At 41.4% G+C, this 19887-nt stretch overlaps 1 protein-coding gene across 2 annotated transcripts in view; it reads right to left on the reverse strand.

Annotated features, from left to right (window-relative positions):
• The window catches only part of TGFBR3 (transforming growth factor beta receptor 3), a 207236-nt gene that overhangs the window by 23847 nt on the left and 163502 nt on the right, over positions 1–19887 (reverse strand). The window contains exons 8-14 of one of the 2 annotated variants that reach the window (XM_050777229.1): positions 18144–18333; positions 16082–16419; positions 15507–15659; positions 13120–13260; positions 12791–12949; positions 8817–9116; positions 5190–5310 (exon numbers count right to left, since the gene is read on the reverse strand). In XM_050777229.1, the coding sequence (XP_050633186.1) occupies positions 5190–5310; positions 8817–9116; positions 12791–12949; positions 13120–13260; positions 15507–15659; positions 16082–16419; positions 18144–18333 (1402 nt within the window). The remainder of the gene's footprint in view (positions 1–5189; positions 5311–8816; positions 9117–12790; positions 12950–13119; positions 13261–15506; positions 15660–16081; positions 16420–18143; positions 18334–19887) is intronic. The other variant, XM_050777302.1, reaches the window with a different exon arrangement.

Below are 19887 nucleotides of genomic sequence, written 5' to 3' on the forward strand. Positions count from 1 at the left end.
ACTTGCTAAGAATTAAATGCATCTATAGGTATATAAATCACGGCAAATTTTGGAATGATATTTTTTGCTCCTGACGTCCACATTCACACTCTTCTGTGTATGTGCACTGTTTCAGAGAAATGGTTACTCCTCCCTTTCAGCATTTAAAAAAAATCATCACCAATGTGGTGTAATCATTTTTACTGTATAAGCCCAAGTGCTCTCAAATGCTGTACAAAGTGGTCACAGAATCCAAGGCATACAGCACTAATATGCCTATACTTCAAAATTTCAGAAAATAGGGTAGGACGGCACTCCCTCAACTATTTTAAATGTTTTGTCATAAACCATAATATGCATAAACTATTTATGTTTTCTGGGCTTTTTCTGTGAGTTACTATTGAAAATCATGGAACTTCTCCTGAACTTGAATACTCTGCTAAACAGGTTACACATTTCCCAACATCTTAACCCCTTGGGTGAACAGACATTTTTCCTAAAATCTTTCATCTTCCTTTTAGTTCATAATTATTAGGGTATTTGGGGTGTTACCTTGAATACTAATGTGATATGGTGTGAAAAGGGAGAAGTGGGCCGGGTGCAGTGGCTCACGCCTGTAATCCCAGCACTTTGGGAGGCTGAGGTGGGTGGAAAATCACCTGAGGTCAGGAGTTTGAGACCAGCCTGGGCAACATGGTGAAACCCAGTCTCTACTAAAAATGCAAAAATTAGCCAGGTGTGGTGGTGGGAGCCTGTAATCCTAGCTACTAGGGAGGCTGAGGCAGAAGAAGCACTTGAATCCAGGAGATGGAGGTTGCAGTGAGCCGAGATCGTGCCACTGCACTCCAGTCTGGGTGACAGCATGAGACTTTGCCTCAAAAAAATAAAAAAATAAATAAAATAAAAAAAAGAAAGCAAGAAAAGTGAGAAGTGGGGCAGGGAGAGGGGTGTGAAGACATAGATGCATATGATTCTAGTTTTCAGTAAAAACTAGAAACAACCTCCATCTGGAATAAGGCATAGGGTTTAAGAGCACAGGTTCTGGAATCACAGTGCCTGAATTTGAATCCCAGATCCACCATTTATATGCTGTGTGCCCTTGGCCAAGTTATCTCTATACAGAGGTGCTATGAGGATAAAATATAATAATCCACATAAAGCATTTAGCACAGAGCCTTGCACAAAGTAAATGCTCAACAAATGTTAGATCATCATCCTCATCTCCATCACTATCATCATCAGCTTTAAACTTTCATCTATTGTTAAAAATCTAAATAGTAAAAGAATGCTAACCCAACACTGATTCACAAAGGACTTAGAGATCAAAAGTGGCAAAGATGTGCTCAGGAAGGTTCCATTAAAAACAGTAGCCCACAGGAGGAATCCAGAAATATTTTTGTAGTCTTGATTGCCTACTTTCCTGTCCACAGAAGAAACACTGAAGTATGTCAATGCTATTGGCAGGGGTGGCCACAGAGCAGCTCTCTGCCTGGCTGTGAGGTTGCCAACCAGAGCCTTTATCTGCTGTCCCAGAAAATCCAAGTGGTGAAAAATAAGATGAACCAAATAAACGACCAGGGAGAGCTGGAGTTTTGGCATGGCCTTCAAAGAGCACCTATGTAGTAAAAGCACAGTGAAGCATCCCATTGGTTGGGAAATTTTTACCCAAAAAGTCATAGATTCTACAATAAAGGGACATAAAGCTGTCTGGCAGGAAGGACATTTGTGACCTGTTATTATTCAATTAAACCAATGCAATTAGACAAACGGTCACAGTCTCTTTTTTCTTTTTTTTTGAGACGGACTTTTGCTCTGTCCCCCAGGCTGAAGTACAGTGGTGCGATCTTGGCTTACTGCAACCTCTGCCTCCCAGGTTTAAGCAATTCTCATGCCTCAGCCTCCAGAGTAGCTGGGATTACAGGCGTGTGCCACCATGCCCGGCTAATTTTTTGTATTTTTTTTTTTTTTTTTTTTTTAGTAGAGACAGGGTTTCACCATGTTGGCCATGGTGAACTCCTGACCTCGTGATCCACTCGCTTTGGCCTCCCAAAGTGCTGGGATTACAGGCGTGAGCCATTGCGCCCGGCCCACAGTCTCTTTTCAAATGACTATTCCAATTCACTTTGAGGCAGAAGGCACAGGCTCCAATGGTCTGCATTGAGGAGAAATGATTTAGAGTCAAAAGAAAATAAACATAAAAGGTGAGAGGAGTCACACAGAGCTGAAACCTGCCAGTACACTTACCCCAGTCAGTGCAAAGTTAGAAAGAGAATTTGCATACAGCCCCTGGGAAGCTGGCCTACAGTTTAACCTCCTCAATTTATTTAACAAACCTAAGTAATACACTTTCTTCACCCCCATGCTTCTCAACTAAAATCTAGTCTCAATTTGCAAATCTCATAAAATTGCTTTGATATTTGGCAAAACTTTCCTCTTGAACTATTATATAAGAAAACATTGAACTCTCAGTACAATTATACTAAGTTTAAATAAAAGTAATTACCTAATTTGCAACAGAAATTACTTAGAAAATACCACCAGGCTCAAAAGAAGAATAGATGAATTGCTGGAAGTTATACTGCTGCAATATTAATGCCTAATTATTGTCTGGCATGGGAAAAAGCAAGCTGCTGCCTTCAATTACTAGCAGAATTACCTCCCTCAAAATAGTTACAAGTAACAGATGGAATCCGAGGTAGCTGCTCTTATTGTTAAATTGTCAGAGACGTTTGAACCAGAGTGACTCTACCTTGAATAGGGCTGGGTAAAATGAGGCCGAGGCCTACTGGGCTGCATTCCCAGGAGGTTAGGCATTCTCAGTCACAGGATGAGAGAGGAGGTCACAAGATACAGGTCATAAAGACTCTGCTGATAAAGCAGGATGCAGTAAAGAAGCTGGCCGAAACTGGCCAAAAACCCCCAAAACCAAGATGGCAATGACAGTGACCTCTGGTTGTCCTCACTGCTCATTATACACTAATTATAATACATTACCAAGCTAAAAGACACTCCCACCAGCACCATGACAGTTTACAAATGTCATAGTAAAGCCTAGAGGTTACCCTATATGGTCTAAAAAGGGGAGGAACCCTAGTTCCAGGAATTGCCTGCCCCTTTCCAGGACAACTCATGAATTATCCACCCCTTGTTTAGCATACTATCAAGAAATAACCATAAAAATAGCAACCAGCAGTCTCTGGGGCTGCTTTGTCTATGGAGTAGCCATTCTTTTGTTTCTTTACGTCTCTAATAAACTTGCTTTCACTTCGCTCTGTGGACTCATCCCCAAATTCTTTCTTGGGTGAAATCTAAGAACCCTCTGTTGGGGTCTGAATTGGGACCCCTTTCTGGTAAGGAAACCACTTCCATAGTACAAAACAGAGCCAGCTGCTTGCTGCCCAATTGTGATTACTCTGCAACACAATTTATTTCTCCTGAACCCAATAAAAAGGAACTATTTGGACCATCCATTTATATAAAGACTGGGTCTGTTATAACTTTCAAATGGTTGAAAACCAATCCATAAAAGTAAAAAAACAACAACAACAAAAATGTTGCCGAGAACATCTCATGTACATTTCACACCAACTTTAGGACAGCCAGGAAAATGAATTAAAGATTATTTTGCTTCTTCAAACAGAATAGTTGAGTATTACAACTGAAAGGACCTTCTGGAAGTCACCCAGTCCAAACCTCTCCTTTCCAGATAAAGAAAATGAAACCCAAAGAGGTGGTGGTAGGGGGCGTTCTCCAAGGTCCCACAGCCAGTTAGCAGAGAAAGCTAAAAGCAGTGCCTTAGGCTCCCAGCTCCAATCCAGTGTGCCTGCCACCTATACTCTTCTGCCATTTTGAGGGAGCACATACATTCATAGGAAGGGGGCAGATGCCACCACCAGGTATCACAATTGGAATGGCACAGCTGTTTTCACAAATAAGACACTAGACAGTACCCGCATGCCTCTGTTCTGGTAGGTCCTGCCCACTGTCCAGGGTCACCCCTGCTGCCTAGTCTTGCCAAATCCCAATCCAACACGCTCAGATCAGGAATGCCATGCCAGGGCCACCCCAAACCCTAGATCTGGTGTCAGCACCACCCAGCAGATCTTCCACCTAATGCCCAGCAACTGCAGCCAGACAGTGTGCTGGCTTTTGTCAAGGCCCTTGGTGCCCAGGTTCCTCTGTGCCCCTCAGAATGGCAAGAGGCAGCCTGTAGCTCTAACCCTGAAATATCTAATCCTGCTTGGAATCTACTTTACTCTCCCAGCCTTCTCTCGGTTTGACACCCTTAGATATCAATGTTTCTAGATATAGATGGTGACAACTGTGATTGCCTAGATATCCCATGTGACATTTGGTTCCACCCCTCAGACACTGCCAGCTGCCTGGTGTGTTCTTGCTTGTTTATAACCCTTGGAGCTATGATGCAGGTCCTTGTCAGATGCTCTTTTCACCGCCCACAGGGCCTCATATATCCATTCCTAACATTTGTTAGGGCCCAGCTCTGCCTCTCTGCTGCTCTGGCGGGCCAGGCCCATGCCAGGTCTGGCTCTGCCCTGCCTGTCCTCTCAGGTACTGATGTCACATCCCTTAGGGCACATCCTTCCTTTTCTCACAGAAGATACAGCTTGCTGAATGTTCTTGCTTGTGGAGAAAGGGGCATGCTTGGCTTCAAGCAACAAATGTGGTTGTGCAAAATTCTGAAAACTGAATTATAAGATGAATTTTGGGCAGTGGTTCTCATCTGTTACACCTAAGATGAATAATGTTCACATATTCTCAAAGGCATCTGCAATTTTGATAGAGCAACACAATAGGTTATAGCCACCATAACCTTTAGTAGTAGATCACAGAAAGATGAACTGTGGATTGTGTGCAATTCCCAGGACATGGGACTAACTAGAACCCTTTTTTGCATACTCAAGGAAGCATATTTGAATGCAAGGGAGAGTGACCTTATGACAGGAACAACCTAGACCTGATATTTTTTACAAAGGAAATCATTTTCAAATAGATTACTTACAACTAAGCCGTAATGGCTGTAAGAGAACCAGCTAAAGAAAGGACTCTTCGGGCAAAGAATGGTCTTCTAAAATAACTAACTGGCCCTTTAGTTATCTTATGAATAAAACTGGACTTTGATTTACAGTATTGGGTCTTCTTAATGAGCAGCGCTCAGGCCCCATGCTCTGATCATGCCTCCCAAAGCACACCTTTAGATTCTACTTCATGGTGGATCACAGCAAGGGGCTTGGTGAACGTCTTCTTATTCTGCATCATAGCCCAGATTATTGAGGCATCCAGCGAGGTGCAGGCTTCGTCAGGAGGCACGCACTGCAGAGAGGCAGAGCAAAGCACAGAATCAGGGGTTGCTCAAAAGTGCCTTCACCAGCTCTACCTGCACAGCTGTCCTGTGGCCTTTTATCAGACAGCATACAGTCATTCACTACAGAAAAGCAAGAAGGTGGGTGTTTTTCAGAGAACACCAGATAACCTGGGAGATATCACAGCAGGCCCAGTAGATTTTTGGTTGTACCTGAAGATGCAAATATCACTGGATAGCTTCTCAATATTGTCCTCCCCCTCCCCCTCTTCCCACAAAACTAAACATCTTAGTGTTAGTTTGAAAACTGGAAAAACTATATGCCTAGTGTTGGTCCTCACCAAGCTGGCTTCATATGCATGGTTCATGTTTGTGATTGGTGATTGTGGGAAATTTCCTGTAAAGATGCTCCTCAACTAATGATGAGGTTACATCTTGACAAACCCATTGTAAATTGAAAATATCACTAAGTTGAAAATGCATTTAATACACCTAAAGTACCGAACAACATAGCTTAGTCCAGCCTGCTTTAAATATGCTCAGAACACTCACATTAACCTACAGTTGGATAAATCATGTAACACAAAGCTTATTTCATAACAAAGTGTTGACCAGCTCACATAATTTATTGAATACTTTACTTAGAGTGAAAAACAGAATGGTTGTATGGGGACTGTCTATATTGCATTATGAAGGTGACAGATTTTATATTTTTGTCCAAAAAGATAATTATGTTGTTGAGTTTGTTTCATTTTTAATCCTGGTATAGGCTCATGTAAAACTAAACTTTCCAGGGTCATCTGCTTTTAATGTTTCAAAATGCAGATCCTGGGGAGCTGTGCCCAGGTTGTGGAGGCCATGAGGTCAGCTGCTTCTATTCTATTTCAAGGCCTCAGACCTATTAATGAGCATGCCCAGGCCCATTACATCTGTTTTGAAAAGATATGATCACACTCCCCACTTTTTCTTTAAAATAACTTTGGTTTCTTGTCTATACTTATCAATAGGTATAATTCTTTTTTATTTTTCTTGAGACAGGGCTTTGCTGTGTTACCTAGGCTGGAGTGCAGTGGTACAATCATGGGTCACTGCAGCCTTGGCATCATAGGCTCAAGTCATACTCCTGCCTCAGCCTCCCCAGTAGCTGGGACTACAGGTGTGCACCACTATACCCAGCTAATATATATATATAGTAGTGACAGGGGTCTCGCTACGTTGACCAGGCTGGTCTCGAACTCCCAGTGATCTGCCCACCTCAGCCTCCCAAAGTGCTAGGATGACAGGCATGAGCCCACGCCCAGCCTAATAGGTATAACTCTAAAGTAAATGACAGCTTCTGTGGCAAGAAGACATATTAATACATCCATTATTTTAAACATCTATAGCAGGCATCCCAAAAAGCTAATTGAGTTCCATCTTTTCCAAACACAAAAGAGCAAAGACTTTAGGCCTTGCTGTCATTGCTGCTCTGAGCAACACGCCAGTCAGATACTTCTTATAAGACAGCACTCACCGCCCCACCCCTACCCCCTCAAAAAGAGAAAAGCCTTTAACAAGAGCCCTCTTGTAAAGAAAAACAACACATTTTCGGTGGAGGGGCATGATGATTGACAAGATTTGCATTTTGCTTTCCTGTTTTAGTTTACTGTTACTTTCCTACTGAGCTCTTCAGTTAAGCAAGAGTCTATGATTCTACATTTAACTCAGTGGTGTGTGACCCTGGGCAAGACACTGTACTCTCTGGGTCTCGGTTTCATCAGCAAAGGGCAGGGTTTGTCTCAACAATCTCTGAGACCTCTTCCTAGAAGATGCTTTGGCTCTCTCTATTGTCACAGAAAGCACTCAGAAAATAATAGAAATGTGAAAATATTACCTACAAGCAGCAAACAGGAAGACAGTGGTAACAGCTCATCCAAGCCTCTGATGGATAAAGGGTGGGCTGTCATTGTACCTCCTCTACCGAGGAGGGAAGCCAGGTATGATTATAACAGTTTTATAAATGAGGAAATACAGACTCTGAGGGGTCCAGGGACTGACTTAAAGTCCCATTGGTGGCAGCAGATCCTCCTTCTCAATCCCAGGCTCTTTCCATGTTATCTTATCTTGGGGGTAAAGGGTGACTTAAGGTTTAGGGTTATATCCCATCATGTCATCCCCTGAGGTTTAGAACTCTCCTTAAGAGTGTTCTGGAAGAAAATTTTAGGATTAATTTTCCCAGATTAACACACATGAAGCTGGGCTGTTCCAGGCCAGGTCAGAGAGAAGTAACAGCCAAAGCCACAGTAAAGATCCCTGGTAACTGCTAGCCCTCCCCTCCAAGACCTCTAACCCTTAAACGTTACCCTTCTGCCCACAGGAAGCAGTTGGTCCCGTAGCCATACATGAAGCTCCCCATGGCTCTCTACCACTGTCCACTAAGCCCCAACCCTGATGGCGATACCCGCAAGGCTAAGGCATCACTGCCGCAAAAGCAAACTGAGGAATACAGTCTAAATCACTGTATATGTGCTCCTTAATGATTATGATCGTATCTGCTCTATTTTCGTATGCAAACGAAATTCTCTTGGGTATTATCAGAGAAAAGGATGCCCAGGGTAAATATAATGATGCAAGGAATTCAGATCAATTGTAATCTATTTGGAAATGATAGTTTTTCCTCCTACCTCCATACCTAAGACTTACAATTTGTGAGTTAAATGAGAAAAATTCCATACATACATTATTAATAATACTGCTTGATTCTTAGCCGTTTAGACATTGATATATGACTACGAAAGAATTGGAAATCAGTTTACTCTGTGTGAGATAGCCACAGAATAAATGCATGTATGAAATTATACATAATTATGGCAGATCACAGAAACAAAACTATGGCAGAAGATACATTTCATATACAAGGCCAACCTAATGGGTATCATCATTAATCTTGCACATCTCCCCTATCATAGGCATTCCACCAAGGTCAAATGGTTCTGCTTTTTGTTATGGCAACAGACCATTCAATCTGGAGAGTGACAGGAGGCAAATATGATGAACTGGTATGAAACTGAGAAAAGCTAAAATATTTGTTAGTTTCCCCTAGAAGTCTCCCTGAGACAAGTCAACCTTATAATTCACACAGAAAAGGTTAAAAAACAATTACAATGCCAGTCTCAGCAGGACCTGGAAAAATTAGTTCTCACAATGAACTTGTCCTTTCGGCTTGCTGTATCTTTGGCACTGCAAACTATCTGAAAACAAAGATAAAGCCAGACCTCTCCCTCCAGGGAAAACAGTCTTGATTTATCACTCGTAAGGTACTACTAAGTAGCTCGCATGGAAAAAAGAAAATCATGCTGTCAGGATTTATTATCTAAGACTCCACAAAACTCACAGTTCCCTGCTAATACTGACTTTAATACTTCAGTTGGGCAGTTCCAAAACAAAAAACCTCAACCTGCAAGACCTTGGGATTAAACTTTTCTGCCTCACCTAAAAATGCCAAAATAACCATCCGAATGGATGAAGGCCCACAAACCTTAGGCAACTTCTGGGGGTGCTTCTCTGTCTTGGTACACAGCGTCAGCTCACACTGTAGAAAGAGCAGTGAGGTGTTGAAGACGGGCTTGAAGACAAAGCTGAATCGCTTCTTATCCATGTCAGCTTGCGGGATAGGAAAGTGCACTCTCCTGGGACTGTAGAATTTCACAGATTCATCTTTAGGACAAATGTTCTCAATAATGGTGTAATGAGACATCCTATCAGGGTTCGAATATGGAGAGATAAAGCACGTTTGGATGGCAAATCCCAGTTCTTGTTCAGCCTTAGTAACAGATACCTACAAGAGGACAGAACGATGAATTAGGAAATGAGTTAGCATCTCACTTCCACTTTAGGCACAAGGACCATATGCCAACACAGCCCTTCAGATGACACGCTGCTTTATCTTCATACCATATTTATAGCCTTCCTTCTCATTACAGAAGTAACACACACAAACGTTGAAAGAAAAAGATATTTTCCATTTCAATTTGATATGGATGGTGACAGTGAATTATTTCATTCAAATGTTTGTCCGTTAGATTCAAATACAAGATGAGTAAGTCTCTTCCACCTCCCGGAGAGCTACAAATAAAAGCGTATTTTGCATTTAAAGTGGATTTTCCAAAGTAAATAAAACACCAATAGGCAGAGTCCCTAATGCTTTAATAGTACAACACTTACAAGCTAAGCTCTTTTTTAAAATTGACCAAAAAATAGAGTTCAGTGGCCAAATCTACTTAACCTAGGCAGGAACACTGAGCTTCTAAACTGCAAAAAGTCAGAGTAAGCCTGATGAGAGTCCTGCTTCATTGGTGAGAAGGTAGAGCTGGCTCCGGTGCCGGGTGTCAGCGACGGCGCAACCTGGAGGCCATCATGGGCCTGGTAAAGTGTCCCAGCTGCTGGCAGATCCAAATCAGCCTTGCCAAGTACTCCCCCTTCACTCCACAAGCCCAGGGGTAGTTTAGGGGAAATCTAATCTGGAAATGTTTCCGACTCATTTATACTTCCCCCTTTGAAAACATTTGTATGGGCTACGTCCAAATTTTGTTAAGGTTCTTTTCTTTAGAAACAGGAAGTAATGTTTAGCCAAGTGTAAACAGAATTCAAACCTCAACTATCCTAAACTTAGCTAAAATCCCCAGACCAGACTAGATTCTCCATTTGGTGACACGTGGATCACTGCATGAACTGCCCCTCCCTGCTATGCCTCGTTCTTTGACTAAATTTAGGATCAAAATAAACTTTAACACTTGTAGAAACAGCTAAGTCCTTATCCATAAACCAGCAGCCCCAGAATCATTTCAAAAGCACGGAGATAGAAACAGACATTCCGCGCTGAGCTACCCAGGGGGAAACCCCTGACATCACATGGGGCTTTGAATCCATAGCACTGCTGTGAAAGGTTCCTACCTGGCGGTGAACTGCAGGACACTCAACAATGAAGATGCTAATGAAGAGGATGCTAAGAGGAAGTGTAAATACTAACACTTCAGTATTTTTGCAACACTTCTGAAAAACAAGATACTCTATCTTGGAAAGGTGGCAAATTACATATGTGCTATTACTAAAAACTGCCCTTTATCATGAACTCAGAACCCACATGCCAAAATGTGTAACACAGGGACCGCAAATCTTTTCTCTAATCTCAAAGGAAAGTATGTAGTGGCAGAATGTCTAAGGTATCCCAAAAAGGGATACCTTTGTAGCAGAGGGAAAATATATATATTATTTTTAAATATATTTTTACATACATAATTTATATATATAAATTATCAGCAAATCTTTTACTAAAAAAGATTTTACTTTTAGACCAGAAGTGAGTAGGAGAAGGACTACAGGCTTTGCAGTGAGATGAGCTCATAAAAACCACATGCTCTCCTGCTCACATGCTGGGCACTGAGACTCAGTTTCCTCACTTACAGAATGAGAACATGAATACCCACGAGATATCATAATTGTGAAAATTAGCAAAGTAAAAGTTACATGCAAACAACACAGCTCCCAGAGCATCAATAAATGCTACCTATTAGTAGTAGTAGTATTCTAGATTTAAAATTTTAGGTTATTAACAATTGGGTTTGGAAATTCCTCAACACAAACGAACCAAAAGAAAACTGCCATTATGTGACCAACAGTCACCTGAGATGACCAATGAACAGATGGCAACACTGTTAACTTGGATTATGAAAGGGACTGCATGGTGTAGAGGGAATAGAGGAGAAACTATGAGAAATATAGGTGATATATGAAAAGGCATAAATGGGAAAACAAGAATGGGGAAAAAAAAAAAAAACCTACCAATAACACTTTTCAAGTAAGCCAGCATTTGAGGGATGGGGGAAAAAACCCAAAATATCCAGGGTAAGGTACAGGAGGAAGACTGACCACTGATTAGCATAAATGAGCAAAGCCAGGCATAGACTTGGAAAAGAACAATCTGCAGTTATGCAGCACCCCTGAAATCCACAGCACAAGAGAGCTGTTGACCAACTGCCCATGTGAACTATACAGCCAGAAAAGCAAGAGAAAAACAGCCATCTTGGCTTAGGAAGAGCATGTAGAAGGCAGTATATTTTCCCCAATGGAGAAAGAAGGTGTGCTCAAAGAAAGAGAACTCTCAGAATGGGGGAGGGGCCGAATCCATATGATCAAGGAAAACAACATCTAGCACCAGCAGGCTCTGTCCCAGAGTCAGTGCAAATGTGAGAGTTATATGTCTTTCCAAAACAGAAACACGTGCACCAAAGTCACTTTTAACATGCGGAAGTATCCCGCTTTGACCCTTTAAGCTTCTCACCCCTCCCACTATGAAGCTGAGCTTGCAGCTCAGCACCAAAACCAGCTCATTAGATGAGGACCTTCCCATAAGATCAACAGATGATATGCCCACTGGAAACACTAAGGTTGAAACATGAAAGTTTGTACCCAGGGCACAAGAAACAATAGACATCCTGGTGCCATAAGGACATTTATCTTTTCTAGAATCCAATCTCTGAACCTGGATGTTTGCACTGATAAGACGTTATGTTTTCTCCCCTTTCAAATGGCACTTTGGAGATAAATGATAGTCGTATCCAGCGAAGAACGGTCAGAGCTCTGGAGCCAGGCGACCTATGAGCACTGAATCTGAACTCCACTAGTACCAGCTGTGTGGCCTCAGACAAATTTGTGCCTCAATTTTCTCATCCATAAAATGAAGGTATTATTAGCCTCCCTCATAGGATGGCTCTAAAGAGTAAGTAACTGCTGCAAGACTTACAACTACGTTTGGCACATAATAAATCTGCAGCAAATGTTAGATGTTGTTATTTCATTATTACCATGACTGCCTAATATTCTGTAGTCACTCCAGATTCCAGATTTAGGCTGCAAATGATTATTAACATTATATATAGGAAATAGTTTTAATAAGTGTATACAGATACTTAGATCATGATCTAGAAAAAAATTTTTCATGAGTTATAATAGCACATAGCATTTCACTTAAAAGTGAGTGCAATTCAAAAGATAACAAGTCAGTTTCAGTGGCGGCAGGGACCCATAGGGATTTGGCTGCCATGCTGGGAGCCAAGGGGACTGTGCAGGGAAAAAAAAGAAATAAAAGATAACATATGAGGTGGTTTTGAAATATTCCATGGTTAACTCTAACACTGCAACTACTGAACGACTGTTCCAAAAGCAAAGGACAGGGCTTTACCAGTAGAATTCACACTTGCTAATTTTTTTTTTTTTTTTAAACATTCGTCTACAAAACACTGTCTTCACTTAGCATAATGTATTACATCTTGAAATTTCCTGCTTTGGTCAGAAGTCAACCTGGAAGTGTTCTCTGAGCCAAGCCCTCATCAGACCTGGTGAAGGTCTGTGAGGCAGGATAGGAAGAGGTCTGTACAGGGTATTTTAGCTGATGACTAAGGAACTACAGCTCAGCGCTAACCTAAAAGCTCAAAGCTAACTTTCAGGTCTCACCTCAACATAAACGTGTCCATTCTCTGCCACAGAGAAGACCCCCTGGGAGGGCACCAAAAAGAGGTCAGTGTTGTAAAGCTCCATGTTGAAGGTGATGTTTCCATGGGGCTGTTCCTGGAAGCTGCTGGGGTTCCTCACCTGCTGCAGGCTGCAGTTAAACTGGAAAAAACAACCCACAGGAAGATTAATGACAGTCACATGAAGAGTGAAGGCCCTGTAGCTTCATGAGCTTTAGCCTTTAACATCTGATTTTATTTTCAGATAGTCCCTAACTAAAAACAAAATAGACAGCATTTTCCACAAACCCCCTGCTGATAACAAACACGTACCACCACAATTTCAGGTCGGGTGAACAGGGAAGCATCTCCTTCATCCACATCTCCCGGAAATCCATTATCACCTGACTCCAGATCTTCATAACCATCTGGCCAACCACTACTGTCCCCAAGGGCTGGAACCTGTATCACAATCTAAAAGGCAAAAAAAGCACAGCCAGTGTTATAAAAACGCCAAACCATGTGCATTTGGTTCTGCCTCACACAAACACTCATGTAATGATTCTGATGCAAATTGAAAATCTGACTTTAAGACAAAAAAATAAAATAAATAACCTCCAAGCTTTTTCGAATTTTATCTTCAAAGTGATGAAGAATAAGGAGAAGCCCAATGCAGGTTCAAGTTAAAAGCTAAACTAGTATTTGTATTGTCTTGTGAAAAATAAATATTTATGTTGTAACCATATTGAATAATGACGAATGACTTCAAATGATGGGAAAACACTAGATACTAGAATGGAGTTGAATGGAGTTGTCAAGAGGCTTGCCTATACCGTGAGAAGGGGCTTCCCCTTAAGAGTCTTTATATTAGGCCGGGCGCGGTGGCTCAAGCCTGTAATTTGGAGGCCGAGACGGGCGGATCACGAGGTCAGAGATCGAGATCATCCTGGCTAACACGTTCTCTGCTAAAAAATACAAAAAACTAGCCGGGCGGCTTGCGCCTGTAGTCCCAACTACTCGGGAGGCTGAGGCAGGAGAATGGCGTGAACCCGGGAGGCGGAGCTTGCAGTGAGCTGAGATCCGGCCACTGCACTCCAGCCTGGGCGGCAGAGCCAGACTCTGTCTCAAAAAAAAAAAAAAGAGTCTTTATATTAAAAACTCTAAGACGTACTAAGTTGGTGAATACAAGGAGCTTCGTTATATATATCCTTAAAGAGTTGTAGAAAGTTTGGTTGAAGTCAGCAGCGAAGGACCTAATGTTTACTATGGAGCACATCTTCTCTTTGTTGCTGTGCTCTTGTACCCCTCTAACTTTTGCTCATTTCTTCCCTAAGAAATCCTTCTCTATGGTGTACGGATGTGGAAAAGAATATGTTTTATTCTAGGAATCTTTTTTTTCCATCTTTTTCACTATCCACCTGCAGATATATTCCAGGAATCTATCTTGACATAGGTTGAAAATATGATTCCTGGATTATTTCTAAATAGAATGAGAAAATTCACCCAAGGGTTGTGACTCCATAAATGAAATCCTAATTTCTCTTGCTTCACATGCTTGGATTCTGAACATGCTACAGAATAGAAATATATAGTAAGTCTGAAAATTACAATTACAATTCGTGAGAACAGCTAAAATAGTCCCCGAAGAGAGTAGGATGGGAAGAAAAAAAACAAAAAACTGCCTTTCTCTCTGTACCAGGTCCTCCAAAGAAAGTACTGACGCCAATTAAAGGAAGCATCTAGGATATTGCTAAACTCAAAGATCATAATAAAGAAAAGAAAAATATGTGAGAAAAAAAGGAACTTTAAGGGATCATTACATGCCTTTCTCTCCTGAAGCAACTGGCATTTTTTTTTTTTTTTTTAACTTAACGGACATATTACTGTAGCCACTCACTGGTGTTAACTTGGACTACAGTTTTAAAATGCCATAATCAAGTATTTCAGTATTATATGACATTCATTATATCTGTAGACACTGGATAACTGAAAGAAAATTCATGCTGTAATTATCAGGAGGTCAAAGGTTAATAAAGTAATGATTTGAGTAACAAAAGGAGATTAGCAGGGCCTAGCCTGGTGTCTAGGAAAGATTAGTGGACGAGAGGTCAGGAAGTTGGATTCAGTCGTCCTGGCTCTGCCATGAGCCCATCCCTGGAGTTTAAAAAAGCAAGTCTTTTTAACTTCTTGGAGTTCAGTTTCCTCACCTGGTGAAATGAAGCTGAATAAGCTCATCTTAGGTTCTTTGCGGCTCCAACAATCTAAGATTCTCTGAGGAACAATATACTTGGGCTCATGGGAGAGCCATTTCTCACAGGAACTGCGCTGACCAGAGCACCAGATTGCTAGCCTCTCTTCTCTGGATTGGGTCAAACTAGCAGCCACAGCTCAGCCACCCCATGTCAAAGCTGGATATGGCACTAAGAAGACACCACCTCCCCACCCCAACCCACCCTGTGTCAAAGGTGGACACAGGGATCTCTGAGCCTGATTTTTTACCATTAAAAGTAAAACCCAAAATGCAAAATCAGCACTTTAAAGTTCTTTTGAAACGAGTTCAGGGTCAAAGTACATCCATTTTGTTGAGAACTGACACTTGGCTTTGTTCAGGCCTGGGGTAAAAACCCTCTTCATCTTCAAAGAAATGTTAAGTCTAATTTTCAGGGAGCACACAGCCAGGCTCTGGCAAAGGGCAAAGCTTTGTTCTGGAAAACACTCACAGAGTTATAGTAGACCACACCATCGAGGGCTGACCACCGGGGCCGCGTACCACAGCCATTCAGGGGAGACTCCAAAACAAAGTGTGTGCCATTCATCTTGGCCTTGCAGGTAGGATCCAGCAGGGTGACGTCCATCCCCGAGTAGCCACTGGCCTAAAACAACCACCACAGAAGACATAGTCGGAGGCCCACAGGCTGTTCTGTTGCATAACTGACACAATTGACAACTGCCTGGTCTTCCAAGGACAGGCAACAAGAGGCCTGCATCGTTCCCTTCCCCACATATCTCTTCCCAGCTGCCCACCTCTCAACAGCCCAAGGGTAATATCTGTTGGCCTTGGCAATTCAATAGCAAAATATTGACACACGTGGATCTGGAACCCCCCCGTCACTGAGAACAACAGGAACCGGGTGAGAATCGCAGCCAAGGGGAAGTAGGCCCATCCAACTGAGAAAACAGTATCAAGCCTCTGGAGTTCAAAAATGAAAGAGATAGGGAGAAATTACAGATGCAGACTGGGGCCAGATGGGAAAGGAGGTGGCCTCTCTTCCCTCCTGTAAGCAGCTGCACTGACCTGAAAAGAATCTTTTTCTACAGCCACGATCATCTTCTCATTGTCACATTTGACAGACAGGGCAATATCCACGCTCCCTTGCACCTCTTCTGGCTCTCTGAGACCAGGAAACAGCTGTATGCTGGGAATGACAGGGTCCTTTGGCCTAGGGAGCCCATCTTCTCCCTCTTCATTCCAGACTCTCCTGGAAATATCTGGGAAAGGAAAGGGAAGGCCTCCATTTTGGCCTCCCCCTCCCTGGATGGGTGGGTTCTGCAGGGCAGGCAGGGCACCAGGGTCCAGCAGGATCCGCAGCTCAGGAGGAATAGTGTGGACTTCCTCATCTCCCATCTCCTCTGCTGGTGACAGAAGGCAAAACATCATCAGTGTTTGATGCCAGGCCACCACCAACATTATTATAGGCAGAACAGGAGGAATTAGCATAGAATGGGCAGGTGTAAAATGACATTTAATAAGCAATGTATAAAAGTCATTAGAAATCTAGAAGCCTGAATTCTAGTCCTGCTGTTCTCTCTAACTAGCTCAGTGGCTTTGGGCAAGCGGCTTGCTTCTCTGTGCCTCAAATTTGCTTTTCCAATTTTTTAAATTAAGCAGTTGGAAATGATTAGTGGTTCTTAACTTTGGCTACACATGAAAATCACTTGGGAGCTTTAAAAAATATTCCTATGCCCAGGTTGTACCCCAAACAATTTAAACTCAGACTCTCTGGGGTGGTACCCAATCACTGATATGTTTTAAGCTCCCCATGTGTAACTGCAATGTGCACCTAAGGCTGAGAGCCAATGGAGGAGACAGTTTCTAAGGCTGTCCAAGCTAGAAAAATCTGTGATTTGAGTAAGTTACATGGTGCAATATTATTCCACTCAAATGCCACTAAAATACTTTCCTTGAATCAAGAGATTCTTTTGAATAGTTTCTGTAAGGATGTCTTGAAACATTATTGGTATGTGAAAATTACTTCGCCACCTTCTTTTTGACAGCTAAATGTTAACAGGTATCTGGGCACCTTGGCCTTTTAGAATGTATTCCCTTGAAAGTTAAGAAAGAGCTGCGTAGACACATTCATTCCTTCAAAGGGAGAGATGTATTTCCATATAATCAATAATCAATTATTTTTTCATATTTCTAACAATTAAAATAATAATTTCCCCAGTTTTCTTTATATCTGCTATCTAAGGCCAACTGATGTATACTTGAGGTCAAATCCATCTCAGTGGAAGCTGGAAGTGAAGATGACAGTTGGACATTATGTCTCCTTTAATAGTATTCTTTGGAAAGGACGCTAGAGCTGTAAGGGTCTAAAATAAGTCACAGCTTTGTAGGGTTTTTAATCTGTACTTTCACAAAAACCTTCACAACAACCCTGTAAGGTCAGTCCTATTATTTTCCCCTTATTACTGAAGAAAAATATGTGGCTCAGAGGTGAAGCGACTTCTCCCCAAACAGTGACTAAATGGTAGAGCTGGGACTTGAACCTGTACTCCTCATCTTTATTCTATTGGCATTTCACTCAGTGGCGGTACCATGAGCTGAGGAACAGGTCTAGGGATCAGAAAACTAGGCTTTCAAGTCATGCTAGCTATAAGACTCCGGAAAACCTCAAGAATTTGTTGAACCTCGGCTTTCCACCCCATCCAACTGGGATAGTAACTCCTGCCTTCCCTCTGGGTATGAATGCCCAAGTATGAGTCCTGGTGACTATTTTCCTAAAAGATACAGCCTTTGACCATGAACTTCTTTCCTGCAGTCTTAACTCTTCTGTATTCTCAGCCATAAGTGGCCATTAGGTGCCTCAGAGAGAAGAACCTAATGTGGTCACACTGAAGATAACCTATAACAAAGTTCTCTGAATATGCATTCAACTCTATGTCACTGAAAATCTGTATTACAGTTTCCTCAAAATCTCTTTCTAGGTAATTTTAAGCCTTCTGATAAAAAGTAGTCAAATTATTAAAATGTGCAAGAGAAAAACAGCAACATATAAGCTGAAATGACAGTTCCTCACTGGAAAAGCTTCATTTGGAGGATATTTTTTATATACCTTAAAAAAATTCTAACTTACCATTATTTTCAAGCCGAAGATGAAATCTATTAGCCACAGGAGCCATTGTGTATGAAGTTATTGGACTATAGCCATTGTCCAAAGCCCACTTCACCAGATTCCCTTGGGTTGAAGGAATGTCATCTCTTATTGATTTGGTCATTGTCATAGATCTTTCACTCTCTTTTCCAAAGCCAATACTGTTAGGAGCCTGAAGATATAGCAAAAAAATTCACTCATGAGTCTAAAATTAAACAGTACTTTAGATAATAAAAATTAAATATCTGAAATAAGTAGATTCTATATTGTGTATGAGTGAATTTTTTATTCTTTTGACCCCTATTTTCTTTGGGCTAAGAACGATGATGTGAAAAACCTTTAATAGCAGATTAAAAGACATCTACGCATGCTGCTTGATCATACTATTTGTATTGCCTATGCTGATAAAAAAATCATCCAGTGACATGTAAGTAGTTACATAGTAAGTATACCTAGCTATAACTATACAGTTAGTCTAATGTTTAAATGATTAACACACACAGTAAATATGTATAATAATCTTTCCCTTTTTACTTAAAATGACATATGAAGTATACAGACAGACATGTTATATTGCCCTCAAATTTCCATGCTTCCACTTCCTATTCCCCTAGATTTCAATGAAAGCAGTCAGTTACACCCACTTAACAATGGAGATATGTTCTGAGAAATGCATCATTAGGTGATTTAGTCATTATGTGAACATCATAGAGTGTACTTACACAAACCTACATGGTACAGCCTACTACCTACCTAGGCTATATGGTACAGCCTATTGCTCCTAGGCTACAAACCTGCACAGCATGTTACTGCACTGAATACTGTAGGCAGTAGTAACACAATGGTCGGTATTTGTGCATCTAAACATAGAAAAGGTACAGTAAAAATATGGTATTACAATCTGGTAAGACCACTGTCGTATATGTGGTCCCTCACTGACTGAAACATATTATATGCTCAAGACTGTACTTCAGTGTGGAGACTATCCCATCTATATAAACTATTAAATTCCACATGGTAAAACAACCAATGTTTATATTTCATCTAAAATGTATGATCAATGAGCAATTCTATAATTGTATTCATTTGCCAATTCTATGAACCAAATATACTTACATCTTCTATTCTAAATATTAATTAATTTAGGTTACTCTCCCCTTAAGTATCACTATTTTATCCAGTAATACAAGTAGGTCTTAAGATTAGCTTTCAGAGATGGGTGCAATAGCTCACACCTATAATCCTAGCATTTGGGGAGGCTGAGGAAGAAGGATTGCTTGAGCCCAAGAGTTTGAGACCAACCTGCGTAACACAGTAAGATCCCATCTGTACAAAAATTTTAAAATTAGCCAGGCATGGTGGCATTTTCCTGCAGTCCCAGCTACTCAGGAGGCTGAGGTGGGAAGATCACCTGAGCCTGTGAGTTAGAGGTTGCAGTGAGCTATGGTCATGCCACTGCACTCTAGCCTGGGTGACAGAGTGAGACCCTGCCTTAAAAAAAAAAAAAAAAAAAAAAAAAAAAGATTAGCTTTCACTGGATAATGAATTACAAAATAAAAATGATAGAAATATTTCTGGGAAAGGATATAAATGGACTCTACTCAACCAGGTTATTCAACAAGGACATGGAAGGTAAATTTATACATCAACTGCTGACTCCTGTGGCAGTGTTCTCATCAGAGGGTGAGAGAGCTGAATGCTGCAGAGGGGACCCCAAAGGGAAGGC

The sequence above is a fragment of the Macaca thibetana genome, chromosome 1 (genome assembly GCF_024542745.1).
Source record: "Macaca thibetana thibetana isolate TM-01 chromosome 1, ASM2454274v1, whole genome shotgun sequence".
In the NCBI taxonomy this organism is placed as follows: Eukaryota; Metazoa; Chordata; class Mammalia; order Primates; family Cercopithecidae; genus Macaca; species Macaca thibetana.